This window comes from Ciconia boyciana, chromosome 24 (genome assembly GCF_034638445.1).
Source record: "Ciconia boyciana chromosome 24, ASM3463844v1, whole genome shotgun sequence".
In the NCBI taxonomy this organism is placed as follows: Eukaryota; Metazoa; Chordata; class Aves; order Ciconiiformes; family Ciconiidae; genus Ciconia; species Ciconia boyciana.
This window is the reverse complement of record NC_132957.1, coordinates 3,391,143-3,413,256: the sequence shown is the minus strand read 5'-3', so window position 1 is coordinate 3,413,256 and position 22,114 is coordinate 3,391,143. Positions and strand designations below refer to the sequence as shown.

At 49.9% G+C, this 22,114-nt stretch overlaps 1 protein-coding gene across 3 annotated transcripts in view; it reads left to right on the top strand.

Annotated features, from left to right (window-relative positions):
- PTPRS (protein tyrosine phosphatase receptor type S) overlaps positions 1-22,114 on the top strand; it is a 164,840-nt gene that overhangs the window by 129,278 nt on the left and 13,448 nt on the right. For 2 of the 3 annotated variants that reach the window (XM_072845126.1, XM_072845125.1), the window contains exons 13-22: positions 1,001-1,118; positions 4,695-5,285; positions 5,958-6,055; positions 6,572-6,825; positions 7,248-7,341; positions 7,571-7,786; positions 9,611-9,768; positions 12,606-12,718; positions 15,201-15,248; positions 19,451-19,548. In XM_072845126.1, the coding sequence (XP_072701227.1) occupies positions 1,001-1,118; positions 4,695-5,285; positions 5,958-6,055; positions 6,572-6,825; positions 7,248-7,341; positions 7,571-7,786; positions 9,611-9,768; positions 12,606-12,718; positions 15,201-15,248; positions 19,451-19,548 (1,788 nt within the window). The remainder of the gene's footprint in view (positions 1-1,000; positions 1,119-4,694; positions 5,286-5,957; positions 6,056-6,571; positions 6,826-7,247; positions 7,342-7,570; positions 7,787-9,610; positions 9,769-12,605; positions 12,719-15,200; positions 15,249-19,450; positions 19,549-22,114) is intronic. The other variant, XM_072845127.1, reaches the window with a different exon arrangement.

Genomic DNA, 22,114 nt, shown 5'->3' with positions numbered 1-22,114 from the left:
TTCTTGACTTCTAGAAGACAGACCTGTGTCTGTAGCTAATGGCTTCCAAACTTGTTGATCAAAATCCCACTGTTTTGAAGTTCTGCTGTTCCACTCCCTGCTCAGCTTTGGGGCCAATACATATATTTTCAGGACCAGCAAATTCTTCCCAAGTGCTGCCCTGAGATTTAATATTGAAAGCACAAAGGGGGCAGTGGGGGGTGAGGGGAGAGGAAGGCCATAAAACATGCACAACATTCACATCTCCCTCCTTTTCAGGGCCTTGGAGAAAACCCTGCTGCATATGCTCTCATCCTGTTTGATTTAGCATGGGTATTCCTTTTTACAACACAGCCCTTTGAAGGGCTGAATACTTCATGGGAAAGGGCTGTTCTTGAGGCCAGTCTTCTAACAAAAGCTCTTGGGAGCCAGGTGTGGTGAGGCTGATAGAGGATGGAGGAAGGAGGGTATTGGGGATTTAGCAGAGAGCTTTAGCGTGCAAGCAGAAAATGTCGTCTTGCGCTTTGCGTTAAAGCAATCCCTTTAATATTATGAAGGCATTAAAAAATATCTCTGAGGAGAGAAGGGAGAGGGGTAATGGAGAAAAAAACGTAATCTCCTTGAAACCGCTGAGACCTCCTCTGAGATGGCATAGAGAAGAGGAACACTTTGAAGAGCGCAACAGCGTTTTGATGGCTGAAGCAGTTTGTTTTGAGATAGGGAATGTGTGAGAGGTAGATCTGGAAGAGAACGCATTGAACCAGGGCCCTGCAGAGACACGCTGTGTTTACAGAGGCACCGTTTGCAGCTGAGGTTGCGTGCCTCTTGCTAAGGGAACATGGCGCTCATCCTCCTGCCAGTTGCCACATCTGCCGGTTGCCCCAGAGTGTCTCATGGTTTCAGATTCAGTGAATGTTCCTGCATGCTAGAAAAGGGCTGAGACTCCTGCAAGGAGGAGAGATCTACCTGTGTGTATGTACCTGAATATTTACATGATTTTCCTTTGGAATCTCGCAAACAGGAAATGATCATTGCTGGGCTCCAGCCTGAGACTGCGTATTCCATTACTGTAGCCGCCTACACCATGAAGGGAGATGGTGCTCGCAGCAAACCAAAAGTGGTCACCACGAAGGGTGCAGGTAAGAGTCTTTTCCTGAACCATTGGGATTCACCAGTTTTCTAAAGCCAAAAAGTTCTTTCTCCAGACTCAGCTTCTTTCATCCCACTCCCTTCATGAAGGACAGGCTTGCAACAAATGCCATGCTGCCCCAAAGACAAAATTATTTCTTGTAAGGCAGAAACCCCTTCATTCCTCATGGGTAGCCCTCACTAAATGACATAATTTTCTGTCCAGTGCTGCAGAAAGCCCAGACACACCCAGAAATGCAACAGAGGATGAATTCGTTGCTTGTAATCTCTTGTGCTATAAATTCCAGTGCACCAGAAGTAAAGAGAATCTCTGCCTGGTCCGAGACTGTGTAGCTTTGATGGTTGGCGCACACAGGTACCCTGGGGAACAGGAGAGCCAGAGATCTGCTGTCGTGGTGTTGACTTGCAAAGATCTGAAAAGCAGCAGGAAGACAGTGGTGGCTTATACTGCCCACTGTTCTCCTCTTTTAGTATTGTGTCTGAATGTATGTCCCCTCTTTGCTCAGGACTAGCGGAGGGAAAAGTACTGACAGTATTGACCTTTCCTCGCAAGCATTTCTGGGACCTGGGCTCTGTCTGCCCATACCGCCCAGATTCACTCCTCCCTTTGACCTATTCTTTGTGGCACAGTGTCTGTCAGCCTCAGTACAGAGCATGCGGTGCCAAGCTAGGATGGCAGGGCCTAAACAGAGGAATGACAAAGGGCAACAGGGCATCCCTTGCTCCTCCAAGCAGTTGTGCTGCAGGCAGAAAGGAGAAGTACACACTCCACCTGTCCTCTCAGCATCTGCATTCCTGTGGCTTCTGCTCTTGCGGCTAAACCACCGCTCTGCAGTATGGGAAGGGTTTCACGCAGTGGAGGGAGACTATGGTGCCTAGACCTGGAGTTGTCCCTCGTCCAGCCCATCTCTTGTTGGACTGTGGTTACCTTCTCTCACCCCGTTTTGCTTGTGCTCTTTCTTTTGTTCCTGCTGTCAGATGATGGCTTTCTCCCCTTTTCATTTCTTTTCTTTGTCTATAACTTCCCAACCCTGGCTATGTGTTCGTCGTCTTCTTAGTTTTGAGGCAGTTGTCTTCACCCTGCCTGTAGCAGCTGCGTAAACTGATATCATCCCTTATTTCTGGAAGAACATTACTCTCTGCCTCTGCAGGGATCGAAGGCCTTCGGTCAGTGCAGCATAATTAACCTGGAAACCTCTGCTCAGGCTCTGGAGGCAGCACAGATGCTCAGCCAAGTGCACAGGACAGAGAGGGCTCAGGAGCCCTGGCCTGGAACACACAGGGCTGGAGCCACGGCTGCCCTCCGTGCCCTTCCCTTTTCCCTGTCCTAACTCACATCTTCATCTCATTTTACGTTCTTGTGTTCAGACAAGTGAACGGGGTTTCAGCCTTTCTCTCCCCTCTTGCCTCTCCTGCCTAGTTAAGAGAATGGTACACAAGAGAACAAGGTTGCTTTCCAGGACACCAGTTCTTGCAGATGTTACAGCAGGGTACGTTTGGATGTCAGCATCCAGGCTCCTGTCCTCATGCCTTGTAGTGTCAGTGTGCTGTCAGAAGCCTTTCCCTTCACTCGCCCTCTTCTCCTTCCCCCTTCGGCTTTGCCCGTGTTTCTTCTCACTAACTCCCTGGTTCTCTCTTCTTGTTTCCTTCTTCTGGAGGCTCTCTGCCCTTTTCATTTTTCTCTCCCAGAGCCTTTCTCTCTGCCTCCCTCCCTTGTCACTCTTCCTCATCTCTCCCCATTAGGATTTGCAGTGCAGGTGATCAGTCACAGAGGAATGTTTTCTCCAGCACAGCAGCTATTACCCAAAACTCAATTTTCCCCCAACTTGAAATAGCTATTTTTAAAAAAAAAATCTTTCAAATGGCTCTGTAACATTCTTATCTTCTTTGCAGTGTTGAGTCAATATACCTTCTGAGAGGAGAGATTTCTTTATTTATCATTCAGGGCTAGGGGCTGAATTTAAATACAGTAATACATCCAATTTTCTCCTTTACTGTCCAAACCAATTGCAAAATAAAACACTTCCCTCCCCCCCTGTGCGCTTTCTTCTCACCTTTCTTCCAAACAATATTTGTTGTGCAAATGTAATATTTTCAAGCTCAGCTGATTATAGTAACATTTGTGATAAAAACCGAAACATAGAGGTAATGGCATTGTTTTTTCTCTTTAATGTGTTTCTTCAGCATTTCCAAGGGAGGCTCTCCCAGCACTGTTCCTTAGCCATTCTTTGGCAGTTTGAACTGAATAAAGCATTTGCTTCAGAGCCAACCCCTCATCCCCGTGTTCAGATGTCAGTCAATGCAGCAGGCAGAGTGGTTTCCCCGGTTTGACTCTGCCAGGATCCCTGACACAGGCAGTATCCTTCCCTGCCGGCTCCCTCCTGCTCGCTTCGTTAGCCGCACTACAGCTTTCCAACCTGCTGACCCTCAGTCGGGCTCGTGCTGCGAGAGTGGGACGGGATCTCTCCTAACTCCGTTCTCTCTCCTCCTCCTGTTCAACCAGAAGAAATACCAAGGCGGAGAGAAGGAAATTAGATCTCTAATAGTGGAGTTGAGTGTAAATGACGCGTGAGCTGCTGGAATTAATGCTCTGGTTTCTCCAGCTTCAGGAACCTCTGGGCCTACACATGTCATTTAACTGTGGCTGTGGGCTTGCTTAGCAGTCGGGCAGTGCCAGGGCTCATTAGACAGAGGCACGGCACTGCTGAGCTCCTACAATATCCCCCCAAATGTGGAGGAACTAACTGACAGGTTAAGGAGGGAGCTAACTAAAAACCCACCAACACTCAGCTGTCCTTCCCCTTCCTCCAGAGGAGAGAAACTGCACAGAGTAAGCAGCAACTCTCACTACCCTCTGCCTCGCACAGATTTTGGGCTCTGTTTCCACGCTCTGTGTGATTCCTTCTTTCTGTACCCAACTGGGTGATCAGATGCCTGCCAGACTCACTTAGCTGGCCTCATGCCTGCTGCTCAGGACCTGGGGCTGCCCAGACTTCCTTTCCCATCCTTCATTACTTCACCCTCAGCTGCTCTGGACTTCCCAGCCTGAGCCAATCTGTTCCAGTCTCTTTCTGCATGACTTGTGCTGTGTAATGGAGAGAGAGAGAGAGGACGGGAGTCTGGGGGACTCCTGCATTTGTTCTTCCCTGCCCTGGGAAGCAATCTGCTCGGGTGATTAGGATAGGAGGCTGGGAGTCAGGATTCCTGAGTGTGTTCTTCCCAGCTGTGGGAGAGTGCGTGATCCAGTGATAAGGGAGGAGCTGTGCACACCTTTCCATCCTGAGGAAAGGGAAGAAAATAATTCTAGAAATGTGTCAGCACCTCACAGCTGACACGCTGGCAGTGCACCTCATTTCCTAAACTTGATAGAGACCATCCACCTCAACAGCAGGTGGGTAGCAGCAGCAGCAGCTCGGTTTACAGGGGGATACACTAAATTAGACAGAGTCAAGCTGAAACCTTGCCACTGAGTTGAGGGACCTATTGCTGCAGCTTAAGAGTCTCTGCATCTCCTCCCCAGCCACCCTGTCCCATGTTTGACTGAAGGTGTCCCTCTTCTCTCCCAGTCCCAGGGAAGCCCATCCTGTCTGTGCACCAGACAGAGGAGAACACTCTTTTGGTGAAATGGGAGCCTCCGTTGGATGCGGAAGGCCAGGTGATGGGCTACCGGCTCCAGTTTGGCCGCAAGGATGTCGACCCCCTGGCTACCTTGGAGTTCACGGCCCTGGAGGATAAGTACACCGCTCCCAGCATCCACAAGGGCGCCACGTATGTTTTCAAGCTGGCCGTGAAAAGCCGGGCTGGCTTTGGGGAGGAAGCTGTGCAGGAACTCACCACCCCTGAAGACATCCCCAAGGGTTACCCCCAAATCCTCGAGGCGAGCAACATCACTTCCATGTCGGTCCAGTTTGGCTGGCTCCCCCCCGTGCTGGCCGAGAGGAATGGAGCCATCATCAAATACACCGTGGCCTACCGGGAAGCCGGTTCTCCCGGCAACCCACTGGAAAAAGACCTGCCCCCCTCCCCAGAGAACTCGTACACCCTCAACGGCCTCAAACCCAACACCGCCTATGATGTTAAAATCCGTGCTCACACCAGTAAAGGCCCCGGGCCATACAGCCCGACTGTCCAGTATCGGACGTTCCAGCTGGATCAAGGTAGGACTTACCGGTTTCTCCTCCCTCTCTCTCCTTGTAACCGGGGCTGGTGCCAGGAGGCAGAGAGCTGGAGAGGTCAAGCCAGGCTCAGCCAGGCTCGTGAGTAAATGCAAAGCACTCTGGTTTCACACTCAGTCCCTCAGCTCCTCTCTGCCTTGTGCCAGGTAAGTCCCTTTTACCACTTTCTTCTAAGTTAAGTCCGGACACCCTTCTTTCACTGGCCCCTGAAGTGGGGGGCCAGTCGCTATACAGGTGGGAAGAGCATTTTCTTCAGCTTTTGCAAACAGCCAAAAGAAAACAGAAAAATCAAAAAACCTCAAAACGTGACCTGGGATGGGTTTCCTCACCTGAGCATGCTCAGAAAGCCAGCACCTCGTTCCTGCAGCAGCCACCCAGACCCATAAGTGTGTGGGCAAAGCCACACACCCTCCCTCACCCCTCCCTGGGGTTAGGCATGGGGACAGGGAGCACTGGGAGACGGACCTTGGCAAAACTCAAGCAAAGTGTGGAGGAGGGAGTGAGCCCTTCCATTCCTGCAGCGGCAGCCAGACCCAGACTGGCAGGCCCTTTTGCCAGTACCTGACATTCTCTTCCTTCTCTTTCTTGCTCTTCCTTCCCTCTGCTGCCTTTTCTTCTCCTTTCTCCCCTTCCTCCTTACTTTTCTCTCGGCAGTTTTACCCAAAAACTTCAAGGTGAAGATGGTGACAAAGACATCTGTCCTTTTGAGCTGGGAGTTTCCTGAGAATTACAACTCTCCCACCCCATACAAGGCAAGTGGAAGGGAGGAGTCAGAACCATGTTCCTTCTCATTTTGCTGGGAGGTTGGTCTGTTGGTTTGAATAAGAGGTTGTAAGAGGCAGGAATTTGGGATTCATTTCTCAGATATGGGCAGATAATGGCTAATCACTAGATCAAGGAGATGGGTTGAAAATCAGGGCTGTTGCTTTGCATTCCCACCTCTCTTACCAAATCATTGCAAGTGACCACAATTTTCCCATTTCGAGATAAAAATTTCTTTTCCCAGAGAAGTCTCAAGGCTTTGTCCTGCATCTGCCTTACACTTGGGCACCCTCTTGTGCAGTGGGCGCAAGAGACAGACAGCTTCCCACTCAAACGCCTCCTATTCCTGTGTTTGCTCCAGCTCTGGCAGAGCTGGGTGGAGCATGGCACAGCTGAGTGCCCCGTGTTCTCTGCAAACCAGAGCAATGGGGAGGAAGGAGTTTGGTTGCTTGAAGAGTATCAGCCTTGCTCATGGTACAACTTTGCTGCCTCTTCGCCTCCCACAGATCCAGTACAATGGGCTGAACGTCGATGTGGACGGCCGCACCACCAAGAAACTCATCACCAACCTGAAGCCCCGCACGTTCTACAACTTTGTTCTCATGAACCGGGGCAATAGCATGGGGGGCTTGCAGCAGAACGTCGCTGCCTGGACCGCTGCTGACATGTTATCAAAGAAGCCAGAGGTGACCCACAAGCCTGATGCTGATGGCAACGTGGTGGTGATTCTCCCAGATGTGAAGAGCTCTGTGCCTGTCCAGTAGGTTTCTGTTAAACTGCAGATGTGGGGTGCTCAGTTTGTGTTGGGGGGGGTCAGCCCTGATGGCTGGAGTCCACGGTACAAACCCGCAAGGGCAGTGGCAGAGGCTGTGTGTGCCCTGCATTTTTAGCCTTGCTTACTCTTGTCTTTTGGAGCTACTTCCCAGAGCTAACAGGGGATGCTGAAGAAATGCGAAGGGAGTAAATAAGGAGACATGTCATACGGGGCTGCCGCTGAAGCCAAGCCCGTTCCAGGAGCAGCAATAACAACTGTGCTAAATTAAAAATAAGGGGCTTGCTGGGTTGGGCCAGCGGGGCTGTTTGGGCAAACCTAGCCTTCCACACCAGTGTGCTCACTCTCTTCTTCTGTGGCTCATAGGAGATTAATTCCTTCTATTTCTTCTGATTATTCCCAACTCTTAGGGCTTACTACATTGTGGTGGTGCCTCTAAGGAAGTCCAGGGGAGGACAGTTCCTCAACCCCTTGGGCAGCCCTGAGGAGATGGACCTGGAGGAGGTGAGTGTGGGTGAAACTGAAGCCAGCTGTAGGGAGAGAGCAAACAGGTGTAATGGATGGGATGGTGACCTGAGAGCCTGGGAAGGGTGGTTTTGGGGTATCTGTGCTCCACATTCTGAGTAGCTACGGTGTGGCCAGTCTGAGTGGGATGGTTTGGCTCTCCTTCCTTCCCGCTCCCTTGATGGTGCTGAAGGCATCAGGGCTCAGAGTGTTCCTTTGCTTCCTCCAGCTCGTTCAGGACATTGCCAGGCTCCGACGCCGAAGTCTGCGTCACTCCCGACAACTGGATTTCCCCAAGCCCTACATTGCTGCCCGTTTTCGCTCCCTCCCCTCCCACTTCATCTTGGGGGACATGAAGCACTACGACAGCTTCGAGAACAGAGCCCTGGAGCCAGGGCAGAAATATGTCATCTTCATCCTGGCAGTGCTCCAGGAACCTGAGGCCGTAAGTGCTGCCTGCTTTCTCTTGCCCTCTTCAGATGCTTGTGCCCCTCTGTCCCCATTATCGACCAGAGACAGCAGCTGCTCCCTCGTGAGCTGCCGGCAGCCCTGGTGCCCTCCTGGCATTCTCCGTAACTCTCTCCCACCAGATGCCAGAGCTTGAGGTTTTTTTTCTTTGTAAAGACCTTCCAGTCCAGCTGTGGAGCTTTTGCATGTGGCTGTTGGAGCTGTTTGTGCTTGTGTCTGCATGCAGCAAACGTGCTCTTCCAGGCAGACAGGCTAATGACGCAGGCATCTTGTGCACTGCTTCTGCGTTTTGCCGGTCTTCATAGGCAGCACTTGCTACACTTGTGGCTCCAGATTTGAGTCCAGAATGGGGAGTCCTGAACTATCCACTCAGGACTACACTCGAGTTCAGAGGTCCCTAGGTCAAACCCCTTTACAAAGAGTAATTTCTTGTAAAGGCTGTCCTTGTATTCCTTAGAGCAATGACCCTAGACATCCTGCTTTGAGAGCAGCATGTCACACACCCCGGTCATTACTAAGTTCCCCGCCAAGCAGAAAGGGGAGCATTTTTTATGGAAAACTACATGTGCTCTCTGCTTTTTTTACCACTTCAGCACCTCTGCTGATTTTAGTGGTGCTGTGTTTGGCTTTATGAAAACAACTGTTTGAATATTTACCTTCCTCCTCCCTCATGCACAATAGGAAGCAGTCTAATTCTTTGTTGTTTTTAAATCCCCCTATGGAGTTGTAGCAGGGAGCTATTTGAAATTAAGGATTTTCAGAGGTTTTTTTCCCAAATAAATATTTAGTTGTGTATTTGATATTAAAGGATTAGGCTGACACGCTTCTGAATGGGTTTCTCAATCGGATTACTGCAGCTTGTGGTAATTTCTGCTTTAGAACAAGGCACTGCATACTCGCTCACAACGGCCTGGATTCACAGCAGCTCCCAAGTACGTAGCAGTATTTCTCTCTTGCTGAGAGCTGGTAGAGTTCAAGGACCCAGAGCCCAGATCTCCTGTTCTTGTCCTGTCCCAGACTTTTCACTCAAACCGGGGCATGCCGGTTCTCCGCGGTGCATTTTCGTTTCTGTAGTTTCTGTGTAAGATAGATGGGAGGAAATGCAGCCTTCCGGGGCGGGGGGGGGGGAGATTGTAGCACTCATGAGAACGAGCAGGCAATGCCTGTTAGTAGGACTCTTGATGGGTTTGAATGTGCCTCTGATTCTCCTCAAGAGCCCAGCTCACTGCAGAGGGAGCAGAGGAGACATATTGCATTTTATTAATTTATATTTAATTATAAGGGTTGGTTTTTTTCAGTCACCAGACCAGACTGTTTCTAAGCGTTAATTCTTGTTTTAATCCCTTCCCTCTTTCTCTGTAATCCCATCTGACTGTCAAAATCCAGATGGTTACATGAGAGCTTGGAGAAAGTGTTTGTGTGTTTGTGGCAGCGGAGAGGGCTCAGGGATGAGGTGGAACAGAGGCATAGTCAACTGGCTTTCTAAAAGCACCTTCCTGGCTACAAGATTAGGTGAGCCATAGGCACGAGCCAGTCTACAACTTCATGTGAATGTTATCTTTCAATGGTCTGTCTTCCCTGGAGCACTGGAGGAGGAAGATACCTGTCACATGGATGCTCACAGACAAGAGTTTTTTCTATAGATTGAAGAGGGTATTTTCTCTGTTATTATTTGGTTTGTGCTGCAGAGAGCTCACATCCTCTCTAGCAGTTTCTCTTGTGGAATACTGTATGCTTGCCCATTGTTTTCAGTCCCCATTCCATCTCTGAACTCTGTTCCACAATCTTTCATGTCTTCCAGACTTTTGCTGCTAGTCCTTTCTCTGACCCCATCCAGCTGGACAACCCTGATCCACAGCCGATCATTGACGGAGAGGAAGGGCTGATCTGGGTCATCGGGCCTGTCCTGGCCGTGGTGTTCATCATCTGCATTGTCATTGCCATTCTACTCTACAAAAAGTAAGACTTGCTTCTTGCCCAGATCTGTGACCATTCCGAATGTCCCCAGCTCTAGCCCCTAAAGGGAATTTCCTCCTTGGCCCTATAGTCTTCACCTGAGGGCAGATCCTTCCACCAGCACCAGAGAGAGGAGCCCTGAGGCACAAATGCTGAAATGGAAGGGTCTGACTGGCACAGGAGAGATTAGCAGTGGGTTGCTCAGCAAAGCTGTGCTTGTCTATAGACAGTCTGTTATGGCATGTGTGCGGTGAGTTTGTCAGGTCTCTTGCCTGTCTCCTCCAGAAGAGCCGCTCACAGCCACAGCCTCGGGCTCCCCTTCCTGCGCTCTGTGTGTGTGTGTATGCACCGTGGGGATGATGCAGGGAAAGTGCCCTTGCGCTGTCGATCGGCAGAGACCTCCATTGTTCCCAAACTGGTTTTCAGCTGGAGCTGGGAGACGAGCAGCACAGGGGCGTAATGTGAGTCTGCAGGAGAGAGGAAGGAACAACCCCTGGAAATCTCTCCCTTTTCCTTGGCTTTCAGAGCAGCCCATGGTGCGTGGATGGGAATGGGGGCCCCTTGAGCACACACAGGCCACACTGTGCAATGGAAGAGGACAGGAAAGGAAGCAGATGCTGAGCAAAATAGGTCAAGAAAAGGGGCAGGATGGCAGCTATGGCCAATGCAGGGCTGTCCTTAGCTGGGACATCTAGTACCCAGGATGGAGGGAGCTCTCTTAACCCTGCTCCATCTTTCATCTGCAGGGGTGTGTTTTCTTATGCACGTGCGTGTGTCTTTTGCATCCCAGCGTGTGTGAAGCTGCTGGACGCACAAGTGCTCTGGGGTCAGGGACTCAGGTGCTCCTTGCTGTTCATTAGCACTGATCTAAATGGGTAATCCTTGCTGGTCCTGCCTTCCACCTGTGTTACCAGGGTTAGAGCTGAGCAAATGCTTCCCCTTTCCTCTGCAAGTCCTTTCTAACCTGAACATTTGTCTTGTCTTCTCTCCACTTACTGCTTTCCTGGACAGCAAGCCAGACAGGTAAGAGCACCAGATTTGCCATATACTTAGGTTCTTTCTTGCTGTGTGTTAGGTAGTGTTTACTGTCTGTGGTGGTGGGGCTTTGTTGGTACAGTTCCTACCGTTAGATCTGTCCTAACAGACACCCTGTGTCAGGCTAGCACGGGACAATGTTTGGATCAGGGCAGAAAAAGCAAAGAAAGCCCAGCTTTCTCCTGCTTGTCCGTTCCTAAATATAATGGCCCTTTCTCAAGCTGAGCAGCAGTGACAGTAAACGGCTCATAAAATGTTGGGTTAATGGAGCAGAGAAACACCCATTTGTGTTGCAGTCAGAGGTGAAAGCGAGTTTTCTCCATGTCTGACTGCTCCATACAGGCTGTCCCTGAGCCACTGGCATACTGGAAGCCGAATCTCACCAGCTGAGCTGTCCTCATCCATTGCAAAAGCTGTTCTTGCCTCATGAGCCAGGGACTTCTAACAGAGTTTGTTTATGACTGCAAAAATGACACTTATTTCGAACCATTTCCAAGGCTGGGAGAGCTTTCACTGGAAGTGACTGATGGGTTTAGCCAATGAACTATTAACAGCAGTTTCAGAACTGCGGCAAAAATAAACTACTCCCAAACTGCAAAGTGGTGTGATTCCAAAATGCTGCCCCATGCAGTGCTGGCAGGGCTCATGCCACTTCTTCTAGCTATTAATGACATTAAGAGACAGCTAAAAATGTACTGAATAACCTCCTCTCTGCCTAAGTAATTGCCATTATTACTGCAGGGATATTATTGGAGGCTTCTGTGCAACCCAAGCAGGAGAGGCAAGGAGCTCTACAGCCATCTTGCTAGAAGGGCTAGGGCAATATTTGCAAGCCTCAGGGTGTGGGTACATGTTCTCTGCCTGCTGCTCCCAGCAGCTTGTCACTGTTCCCTTGCCAGAGGTTATCACATCTTCAGATCAGCACTGGGCTTTGCTTCCAAATTCTTTTCAAGGAGAATGAGCCAGGTCAGCAAACACTTTTCAACTGCCTCAGCTAACCTAACCCATTTTGAGCAAAATATATTAGGAAGCACTTACATGCGCAGCTCAGCTGGCAGGTTGGAGCGGGCTTCAGCTTCTGGCAAGGAGGTGAGACAGATCTCAGCAGGCACAGCTGTGATGGGAGAGGATGTGTCTACACTGGTTTTTGAATCCAGATTTTTAGGGTTCTGCAGATCAAAAAAGGTTGAAAACCACCGCTCTGACTTCTCTGTCTGCAGCAAGGCACTGAGAGCTCCTAAACAAGCCAGCAGAGCAATATCAGTACTTTATGTCCAAGGTCACAGCCAGGAGATTCTGTACTTTTCCAAATGATTATGTTGGCTCTGGTTCTTTCAGGCTGAAAATGGCTTGGCCAGAATTGGAAGGTTTCTGCTTGCAGAGCTCTGCGGAGTTCAGTGGAGGCTTGTCTGTGCAGGGAGGCTGAGGTGTGAGTTCGCAGCACCTCAGCTGCTCCTTGCTGCCTGTCTGTACTTCTGCTGTGAGAAGGGGGAACTTCCAGACTTGTCTGAAAGCTGCTGAGGGGCTGCTGGGCCATTGTAAACCCATCAAATACAACACTGACAAAACCTTCCAAACCTCATCCCTTTTCTGATGCATTTTATGTAACTTACATCCTTGGCTGCATCTGGCCCTGAATTCAGTGGGAGCTATACTCGGGTCCGAACATGGCCTGAGTAGCTGAAAAGACTAAAAGGCCCATAAGCTAAGACGCTTTGTCTTTTTGTTTTTTCGTTTCTTTCTTTTTTCTTTTTTTTTCTTTCTTTTTTTTGTTTTTGTTTTTCTTTTTTTTTTTTTTTTTAAAGCAAACGGAAAGATTCAGAGCCACGGACAAAGTGCCTCCTGAACAACGCTGAAATCACCCCTCACCACCCTAAGGACCCTGTGGAAATGAGGCGCATCAACTTCCAAACTCCAGGTAACCGGCTGCAAACCAGCCTTTCTCACTGGGAAGGCAGGAACGGAGCAACTGCCCTTTCCTTAGCCCCTTCCTGCCTGCGTGAAGGCTGCCACAGCGCTGCCTTTGAGACCTAGTGCTAACCTAGGATGCAGCCAAGGAACCTCAAAGCCTTGTCTATGCTAAGCGAGACTGCTGAAAGAAACCTTTGCGGGGAAAGCTCAAGGACCTTGCGCAGGCTCTGCCCAGCGCTAGCAAGGCAGGCAGAAAGGCTTTCCTGGATACCCAGCTAAATTGGTGCATTCTGGGCTAAGTACACAGCTGCAAGTGCTGTGGCCGTGCCAAGCTTGCCAGACCACCAATGCTGCCGCACAGCGCCGTGCCTCGTGCTGGGAGATCCCCAGGGCGGTAGAGATGAAGCGTGGCGGGCTGCCCAGCACGCACTGCTCCAGCCACATGTGTAACTGGCGCTTTCTGCATACATGCCAAAACACTCATGTGAGGAGCCAGGCCTGCCCCGTGGGTTGTGCAGAGAGAGAAAGGCAGCTGGTTGCTTCGCGCAGACGAGGCAGCATCTCCTCGCTTAGTGCAGATGCCGTCACTGCGAACAGCCGCTGAGCTAGTGTGTAACTGCACTTAACTCCCAGGCAGAGAAGCTCGATGCACCCTTCTTTCTGTACACGTATGTCCCCATGTACATGCATGTCTAAGCTGCCTGCATGGCACCTCTGCAAGCCACCACTGACACGGCCTGGCACGGGCACGTCCTCACGCAGACAGACATTCGGCGATGCTGAACAGTGCCTGCGCACTGGTACGCACCTCTGCCTCTGAGTTCCTGGTGCTTGAGGATTTGGAAGGGAATTTATTGTGCTTTTTGGGGGCTGGCTGTTGTTTTCAGTTTGTTTGTATTTTTTTGCTGTTTTGTGCTTGTTAGTAACGTTTCTGCAGCTCCTGTTTCCCCTTCCCATCCCAGTCCTGTCCTTAGCGTTGTCTGAGTTTTCTTAGGGTGAGGTTGGCAAGTCAGTAGGTACCCAGAGAGCAGGGATCTTTGGGGAAGCACAAAGGCAGCACTGAGCCTGAGGGTTTCATATCAAAAAGAGTTAGGAACAACCTGCTGGTATCAGCCCAAGCTTAGGAATGATTGAGTCTCAGCTGAGGGATGGAAGCAGGTTTAATCCAGTGTGCAGGGACTGAATGCAGAGCAGTTCAGCTGCAGTTAGGTCCCTAAATCAGCTCTTACTCGGTCGTGCTCTTGCAGGAGAGTCTGAAGGTGCTTGAGATCTGCAGCAGGAGAGCAGTCCACTGTCTCTCTGAGCACGTGAGGGACTGAGCAGGACAGTGCTTGGAAAGCTTGAGAGACTCCTGCTGGCCCGACTGTTTTGCCCTTTCTATAAGCAGCTTCTTTTAAGTGTCCCCAGCTGCAGCTCAGCAGCAGTTTGCATTTGTCTGGGCTCAGTGTTATATACAGGGTGCAAAGAGGAGCTCCCTTTGGGATTGTTCAGGTTGGCTTCTGGGTGCTCCAGGTGGTGATGTGAGACCCGAGAGAGCGAGCTGTGCTCCCCCAGGTGAAACCTATGCTGAGATAAAAGTAAAGATAAAAGGTTGTGGCCATCCAGCTTAGCCTGGGTGCTGTTTCATGTGTTTCCCTTACTGGGTATTTCTCCCTGTCCCCACAGGATAGCAGAGTCAGCTAAGGGCACTTCCGAGCTTCAGTTAACGCGATCGATAGATGAGTGAGTCTGTCTTCCGTTGACCCTGCTGTTTTGGTCATGCCGTACCTCTGAATTCTCGGTCTAAGAGGCTTGTAGGCTAAGGTAGCTAAGCCATGCAAACCTGCCATTAAGGCTCTGCTAGGCAAAGGTCTGCAGATCTCAAAAGACTGCCTGGCTTTGTCCGGTCTAGGTTTAGAAAGATGCTGCCACCTTTTCTTTATAAGTTTATCTAGTCAAAGAGTTTATCTAGCTAGTTTATTCTGCTATATAGTTTGTAAAGCAGTAAAAGGTTCTGAAGGCTTTGGGAGAGTTGGTCACCTGCCTCCCACGGAATTTTGCAAACAGTTGGGTGAAAATGGAAATGGATGGAAACTCAGAGCTTGAAGTGTGTCGGTGATGATGGAGAGATTGTGGTGCAGTTTGCAGGGGAAGACTCCATAGGTGCTGTCTGAATTAAAGCCATTTGAATTAAATATATCGTGGTTTAGAAGAGGGCCTGTCGGCTCTTCTCCAGCCAGGTGACCCAGGCTCCAGCAAGCAGAGAGTCTCTATCCTGTCCCCAGCAGCAAAACAGAGGGAGGACGTGGGAATGGGAGTGTGCGTGAGCATCTGTGCAGCTCGGAGAGGGGAAAGCACAGCACATCTTAGATATCCTGTCCTAGCCTAATCAGCACAAAAAATAACTTTCTTTTCCTCTTTAGATTTATGTTGGGTTTTGTTTTTTTATTAGCATGAAATTTTTAAAAAAGTGTATATTTTATTTATTTATTTTTTACTGTTTTCTGCAGATTCTGGTCTGAGCAGCCCTCTCAGTGACCCTGAGTTTGACTTTGAAAGTTAGTTCCTGTGTGTTTTTGTTCCTGTTGGTTTCATTTTTCCCCCCCATTATTAATTTTTTTTCTCTTCTGTCGCTTTCCTTTCCAATTCTGTTTCGTTCCTGTTACTATTTTTTTTTTTGCTGAATTCTCTGTATTCCTGCAGTGTTTGCCCATCTCATCCCTTTTCTGTGCCATCTGTTTGTCTGAACTGCGCTTCCAGTTTTACAGTATCAAATCCCAGGCCTTTTGCAAGACAAGGGTAGTAGCAGCAGCAGCAGAATAGAGCCCCTGGTAGCAGCGTGGGACACTGTCCGTCCTTCTGTGTCTCTTTTGCTGTCTCAGGAGAAAGACCCGGGTTTCGAGGCTTCCTTTTCTCCCCATTGTCGAAGATGTTTCATTTCTGAAGCTTGGCTAAATGTCCCTCGTACTTATTCACGGGCAGAAAGCGATCTTTTGTGCACCGGTGTGTGAGCATTGTATGTGTGCGTGCCTGTGTTTTTGTGTTCATTGCTTTGTAATGCGGGGAAAGAGAAAACCGGAGCTGCAGCTGACAATCCCCTCGCTCTTTGGAGAGAGCCGCACAGGCACCTTTTCATGTCAGATGAGGAAAAGGGCCGTTTCCCATCTGTGGCAGGTGTCTGTTCCTTGGCATCAACTTGTTCCAGGAGCACAAAGACCAGAGGTACTCCATGGTCCTCCACACCCCCTGGGTTTCATGCAGAGTGCCATCCAGCTGCGGTGATTTTGCAAGGATAAATGAGCTCTGGCCCATGTAACAGATGTTAGGGTGACGTTTCTGGCGAGTTGGCTGGTGCACAGAGAATCAAGTCTTTTGTGATAAGATTAGAGAGATTCAAGTGATTGAAATGTTAGATGAGACTGGCTCTAAAAGACTTCATCCCCATTAGAAGCCAAGATCCCAGCTTTGCTGGGTGGGTTTTGGGTTTGAGGGGATTTTTTTTTTGTTATGCTGGGCAGGGAAGTAGATGTGAGGTTTCAGCTGACAAATGTGAAGAATCACAGATGCTGCTTGTGCTCGGAGATGTGAGGGCTGGGACAGTTTTCTGAAAGGTTTAATCCAAATATTGGTCTCTTTGGTATTGAATACTCCTGTCAATCCTGTTCCAGTCCACCTGCCACCTCCCCTCAACCCCCTTATTGTAACGGAGGGGTTTTGTGTGGGTTTTCAAGCCGTACTGATCGCTGGCTGAACCTCAGCCCACGGCAGCACACCCCCTGCCACCCTCGCTGCTGTGGGAGGTCTCCCTGGGTGGCAGCCCCGCAGGTAGCTGGGAGGCCGCTGAGCAGAGGAACCTGCGAGCCATTTCTCTTCTTGTCTAAAAAAGAGTTATTGAATTAAAGCAGACAAAAGAGAAGCTGCTGCAGCTGACGCAGCAGTGTTGGCTGGTACCACTGGGAAGTACCGCTCCGGGCTCATTTAATATCAAACTCCTCCTGGATCTTAACAGGAACCCCCATGCACTTGGCATTTTGACCAGGAAAGTGTTTATCGCTGCAGAGGTTTCCGGTCTTCTTTTATTATAAAGAGCCCTAGAAATCGATCCGACAAGGAGATTTCTGTCTTTAACAGCAGCAAAACAAGGCAAGTTCCCGTGTGCTCTCAGCCAGTGTCTGTTTACAGTGGCGTGGTGGTGAGGGCAGGATGTTCCCCAGCAAAGAGACAGAGCTGGTTTTCAGGAGCTGGTCGCACTGAGGATTTTTCCTGGAGTTTTTATGAAGGAAACTTGTGAAATGCCTTCAGGAGGAATGTGACTTCTCATTCCAGATTGGCACAGTGGGCCTTTCCCATGCAGCGCACTTGCTCAGAGGGAATGACACATACTGCTCCATGACTTCTAAGCCAAAGAGAATCTGGGTTTTTTTTCCTTGCTTGCTCGTTATTACTGGGTTTTCTGATTGTTTATTTTTTTCCTTTTAACCTATGTGTTCATCATTTGGGATTTCATTTACGGCGTTGTGTTTCTAAGCACACTTCAGCAAATAATCTCAAGGTTTTTGCAGCAGAGTCAGGTGGTGGCAGCTGGGCCTTGGCTGCCTCCTGCCTCCCAGCCCAGGTGGGAAGAAGTTAGTGAGGGGTGACCCGCAGAGATCTGGAGACAGCTTATGGAGTTGCCAGAAGTTGTTCTGAGTAGGGTTTGCCTTTGCTCTAATGTTACAGCTCAAGGTATGTTTGCTGCCCTCTTGGGCCCTTACTTTCAGAGGCAGAAGGACAGACACTGAGAAAAGCATTTATAATATTAACTTGGTTTGGCCTCTGATCTCTGGCATCTCAGCCAGTGTGGCCCTCCCGTCCCATGTGGGCAGAGAGAGGACCAGTTCTGCCAAACGCCCCCAGTCTGCATCCACTGCGGTGGTACTGGGGTGGACGGCAGCTACCTTCCAGTCCAGGGTGGGAAGCAAAGAAGTCCCTCTCCAGGTGCAATGGGCTACAGGACAGCAAAAAATTAACCAGGAGCTTCTCCTCCATGAGCTGGGAGAGACTTTCTGCCCTGATCTTCAGCAGAGTAGAATGGAGCCAGACAGCCTCTAGAATACTTCAGGGTTATTTTTGTGAGCTTTTTGGTCTATTCTCCCCCACCCAGTCCTTCTGTTTTCAGCTAGACTTCCTTGTGCTGAAAATAGAGGTCTAGTTAGCTTAGGAGAAGCCTGTTGGGGTGGTGGCTCAGATCCCCGCTCTGTGGCAGACTCGTCCTGTCCCCAGGCCTGGGGGAGGCAGCATCTCTCTAGAAGTCACTGTAAAACTGAGGATGTCATGCTTGCTTTGCCATCTCTGTGCTGAGTTTTCAGAGTATCTGACCATGCTGCTGCCACCACCGCTGCTTTGTCACACACCAACACCCACGGGGCTCGAAATTCTCCCTGGCTTCCATCTCCTCCACTCCTGTCCTTCTCATTGGGGGCACTGCCCAGGGCTTCTCGGCAGGCTGCTGCCTTACTGGTCCGCTGTCATTCGTAGCGGGATCGGCTGGCAGACAGCATGGGAAGCCTTTGGAAAGACATGATCCAATGCAGATGAGCAAAGCACGGAGCGCTTTTCCACCTCGCTTTGTAGCGTAGCTGTTTGAGATGATAGGATGGGAAGGATCCCTGCTCTTTCCAGAGCTCCAGCTGCCCGTCTCAGAGCAGGGTGTGCAGATCACACTTCAGACTGAAAACCGAGTCTGTCTTCACTGCTCAGCCCCGTTAGTAGCTGAGATGTGCCTTCAGTCTGACCAGTCTGATGCAGCGGGGCCCTCCCACTACCAGTACATCTCAGAGAAGATCGAGTCTGTTCTCTGGCAGTTCTGTCTGCCTCAATACAAGCACAACTAAGTGTTGGTGAGAACTGCAAGGGCAGCAGGTGAACCAGGGTCGTGAGGCATCGGTCTCCCCAACAAATTGTTTCCCATCTCCCAGACTGAGAAGGGGCAAGAGGATCTTTTGCCTCTCCGTCACAAAAAATAACGACATCCCCAGCAGAGACTGCAAGGGGGTCGGTACAGCCTGCCCCGCAGGTGGAAGAGGGAGGGCGAGGACAGAGCAGCGCTGGCCATCTGCGGGCTGTGCTCTAGAAGGAACATCATCCACCGGCCATGAGCAGGAAGAGGAGCCAGTGCTTGACATTTCCATGCCTGGTTGCACTCTTGGAGTGGCGAAGGTTAGACCGCTGCCTCCATAAGCTCACCAAGAAGCTTACAGAGCCAACATTGTGCAAAGGACAATTCCTGAAAAGCCTCCCCTGCTTCCCCCCATCTGCATTCCCTTCCCCTGCCCCACATCACCATGGTTGGCTGGATCTCTGCCCCTTCCCTTCTTTTGTGTTGGAGTTTGTTTATGATCATTGTGGGTGCTGTAACATTTGCTGCGTAGGTTCCTCTGGCAGCGTTTGCTCATTTTAAGTCCACTATTGGAATCGCTAACACGCATCTGCTCTTCGGATTTTCCTTTTTGTTTTGCTCTGATTTACGCATTGAAAATGGGGCCATCACGGGAACACTCTCATTTTACTGGTTTTTTTATTTCCTTGATTTTTATTTTTTACTTCCAAGGACACAATTTCGAGCCCTGAATTCTTCTCTTCTAACCTCCCTACTTTCATTGCAGATCTTACATTGTAATTTTTTTTCTTTTCTTGTTTCTTCTTTCTTATAAAATGTGCAACAGTTGTGAATTTTAGTTATTATTAAATGAGATTCTTTTCCTGCTGTCTTGTCTTTTAGGTATGCTCAGCCACCCACCAATCCCCGTTTCCGAGCTGGCTGAACACACAGAGCATCTCAAAGCTAATGATAACCTGAAATTGTCCCAAGAGTATGAGGTATGAGCAAGAGTGAGTGCTGTGCATGGGTTTGCAGAGCCAGGGAATTAGGAAATTCAGACAGGCCCTCATCCAAATAAACATAGCTTCATTTTAAGGATCTGGTTAGTTGAAATAAAAAAGCTATTTATGTATTTAAAATTAAGTACTTGCTCAGTGCTTTGCTAGGTTCAATTCCAGATCATAGAAAAGAGGCAGGCTTGGTTCATGAGCCGTTCCTGTCCAAAGAGTGGGCGTCTTGGACAGGGTCTGAGCTCCCTTCGTGAAGGGGGATGCGTTTCTGGAAGATGACTGCCAGACAGATAGGATGGGGTGTTGTCCTCGGGGGTGCCTGTGTCTTGTCGCTGAATATGGGGAGGACCAAGCCAAGGAATGTGATACCAGTTTTAGATAGCTGAAGTTAGGTGAGACGAACAGTGAGTCCTCCACAGCTGACATGATTAGCAGCCACAGAGCTAAAGCTGAGAAAACGGGATGATTTGTGCCTTTCTTGTCTTGTCTGGGGTTTTTGTGCTCTTTTTTCTCCTTCCTGCTAATGTTTGGTTACTCAGATGGGATCCTGCAGGCGACCAGCTGTGGCTGCTGGACTTGCATTTCAAATTACTATCCCAGACTGTAAAATTCCCACCTTGCTGGGGCTGACGGGTCGGGCCAGTCCCAAGGCAGCCTGAGGGGGGAAGGCGAAGAGCAGCATGGCCCCCGTGTTACCGCTGCCGCTACATAGCATGGCATCCTCGTTGCCCGACGGGGAAGGGCTGTGCGCTTGCACCAACCTGCTCCTGTCTGCTCACGGTATTGTGGCTGCATCAGCACTGGTTAAATCCTAGTGCAAATGCCCAGTGCTGCTGGGGCCATCGGTATGCGGGTTGCTTTCATTGCAGATTGAACATATGACTGAATTTTTTTTGTTGTTGTTCAAAGACATAAAATGCCCCGATATTTTTAGACTAATAACTAGTCTAGACTGCCTAGTTCTGTTTGCGGGCAGAGAGCGAGGGGATATTTTCTGAACAAAGGACTGGTTCTGGGATGCTTTCTCCCCAGTCTGGCTTGCAAACATCGGCATGCATGAGGCAGCTCTGTACTCACAGCTCCGCACCCATGGAGGGGGGGTTGCCCATTGGAGAAGGTGCATTTGCTCTGCTGGGGTCTTTCACCCCACATTGGGGCACGGGGGGAGCAGCAGCCTGTTAATATGCTCTATCCAGATTTCAGAGACTGATTTGCATAATGCAATATCCCAAGTGCCCTGGCTTTGTTCCAGCACAACCTCCTCTAGTGGGAGAGCCAGAGCTAAACAAACATCGCTAATGAAATGAATGCGAGGCGAGATTAGAGGGATAGAGAGCAAACAGACACATTACAACAGTATAAATACCCATTAGTTAGAAATGCTCCGCAGTGAGAGTGCAAGAGGATGTTTCTGTCGGGTGGTTTTGTACCAGCGTTGCCTCTACCACTGGAGCTGAGCTGTGTCCGGGGGCTCTGGGGTCGGCACGGGCAGGGAGGGCAGCGGGAGCGGGTGCCTGGCAAGGGCTGACCCCTGCGAGCTCAAAGGGACGAATCCAGGCAGGCATGTGAGGGACCCTGTCCCCACCAGCCAGGAGTGGCAAGGAGGGAGAGGGAGAGCGAACTGCAGGAAACACAACTCGGCACGCTCCTGCCAAGCCTCCAATTGAGGCAAACCCCTAGGGCTCTGCAAAATGATGAAGGAATTAAGCCCTTGTTTTATTTAATTCTCTGGCTGAGGATTTAGAGGTAAACGTAATTAACCTAATTTCCATATCTGGGACAGCTGGACTTTAGAAAAAAAAAAAAAACAACCACCAAACCTGGCATAAATTACCAGGACAGGCAGAGAGGATTTTTCTCTCCAGTGCATTTCGTTGTTTACTCCTTCATCCCTTCTAGGAAAAAGCCATGTTGATTCCGTTTCTTAGGGCCAGGGGCCTTACCCCTTCTCTGTCCAGGGAGATGCCTGGTGCCTGTCCCTGCCAGACTCCCCTGGTGCTTTCTCCCCCTGGGAGACCTTCGGCACCGAGTCTTTGTGGTCCCAAGTCATGCGGTCTCTGCTCTTCACGGAGCAGCCCAGTCCCCTCCTGCTGCCCACGACAGCAAGGTTTTTCCCTGGTGTTTCATGTCCCGCTTGCACACGTGGTTATAAACCTTGTCCTAGCTTAAATATCTTCTTCTCCAGGTATTAGTACTCACCAAGACACTGGTATATTTATGCCCTCTTAATCGTTGTTTAGTTTAACCATGCACAGATTTAGCCTCTTCATCATTTCATAAATACCTCCTGATGTGATTGTTCCTGTTGTTCTCTCCCAATTGCCGGCCATTTATCAGTGTCGGTAATGCAGGGCTGTAACTAATCCAGTGCAGCCTCAGCAGAAGTACGAGTCAAGGTTTCTGTATTGCAGCCTGAAATTGCACCGATGCTTTTGCCACCGGGTTGCACTGCATCGCGCCAGAGGGGGAATTATGTCAGGTATCGCTCTGGGTGTGCTTGGGGCCAAGGGAGATGGGACGTGAGCACGCTGTGCCACCAGGCTGGGCCTTTCCC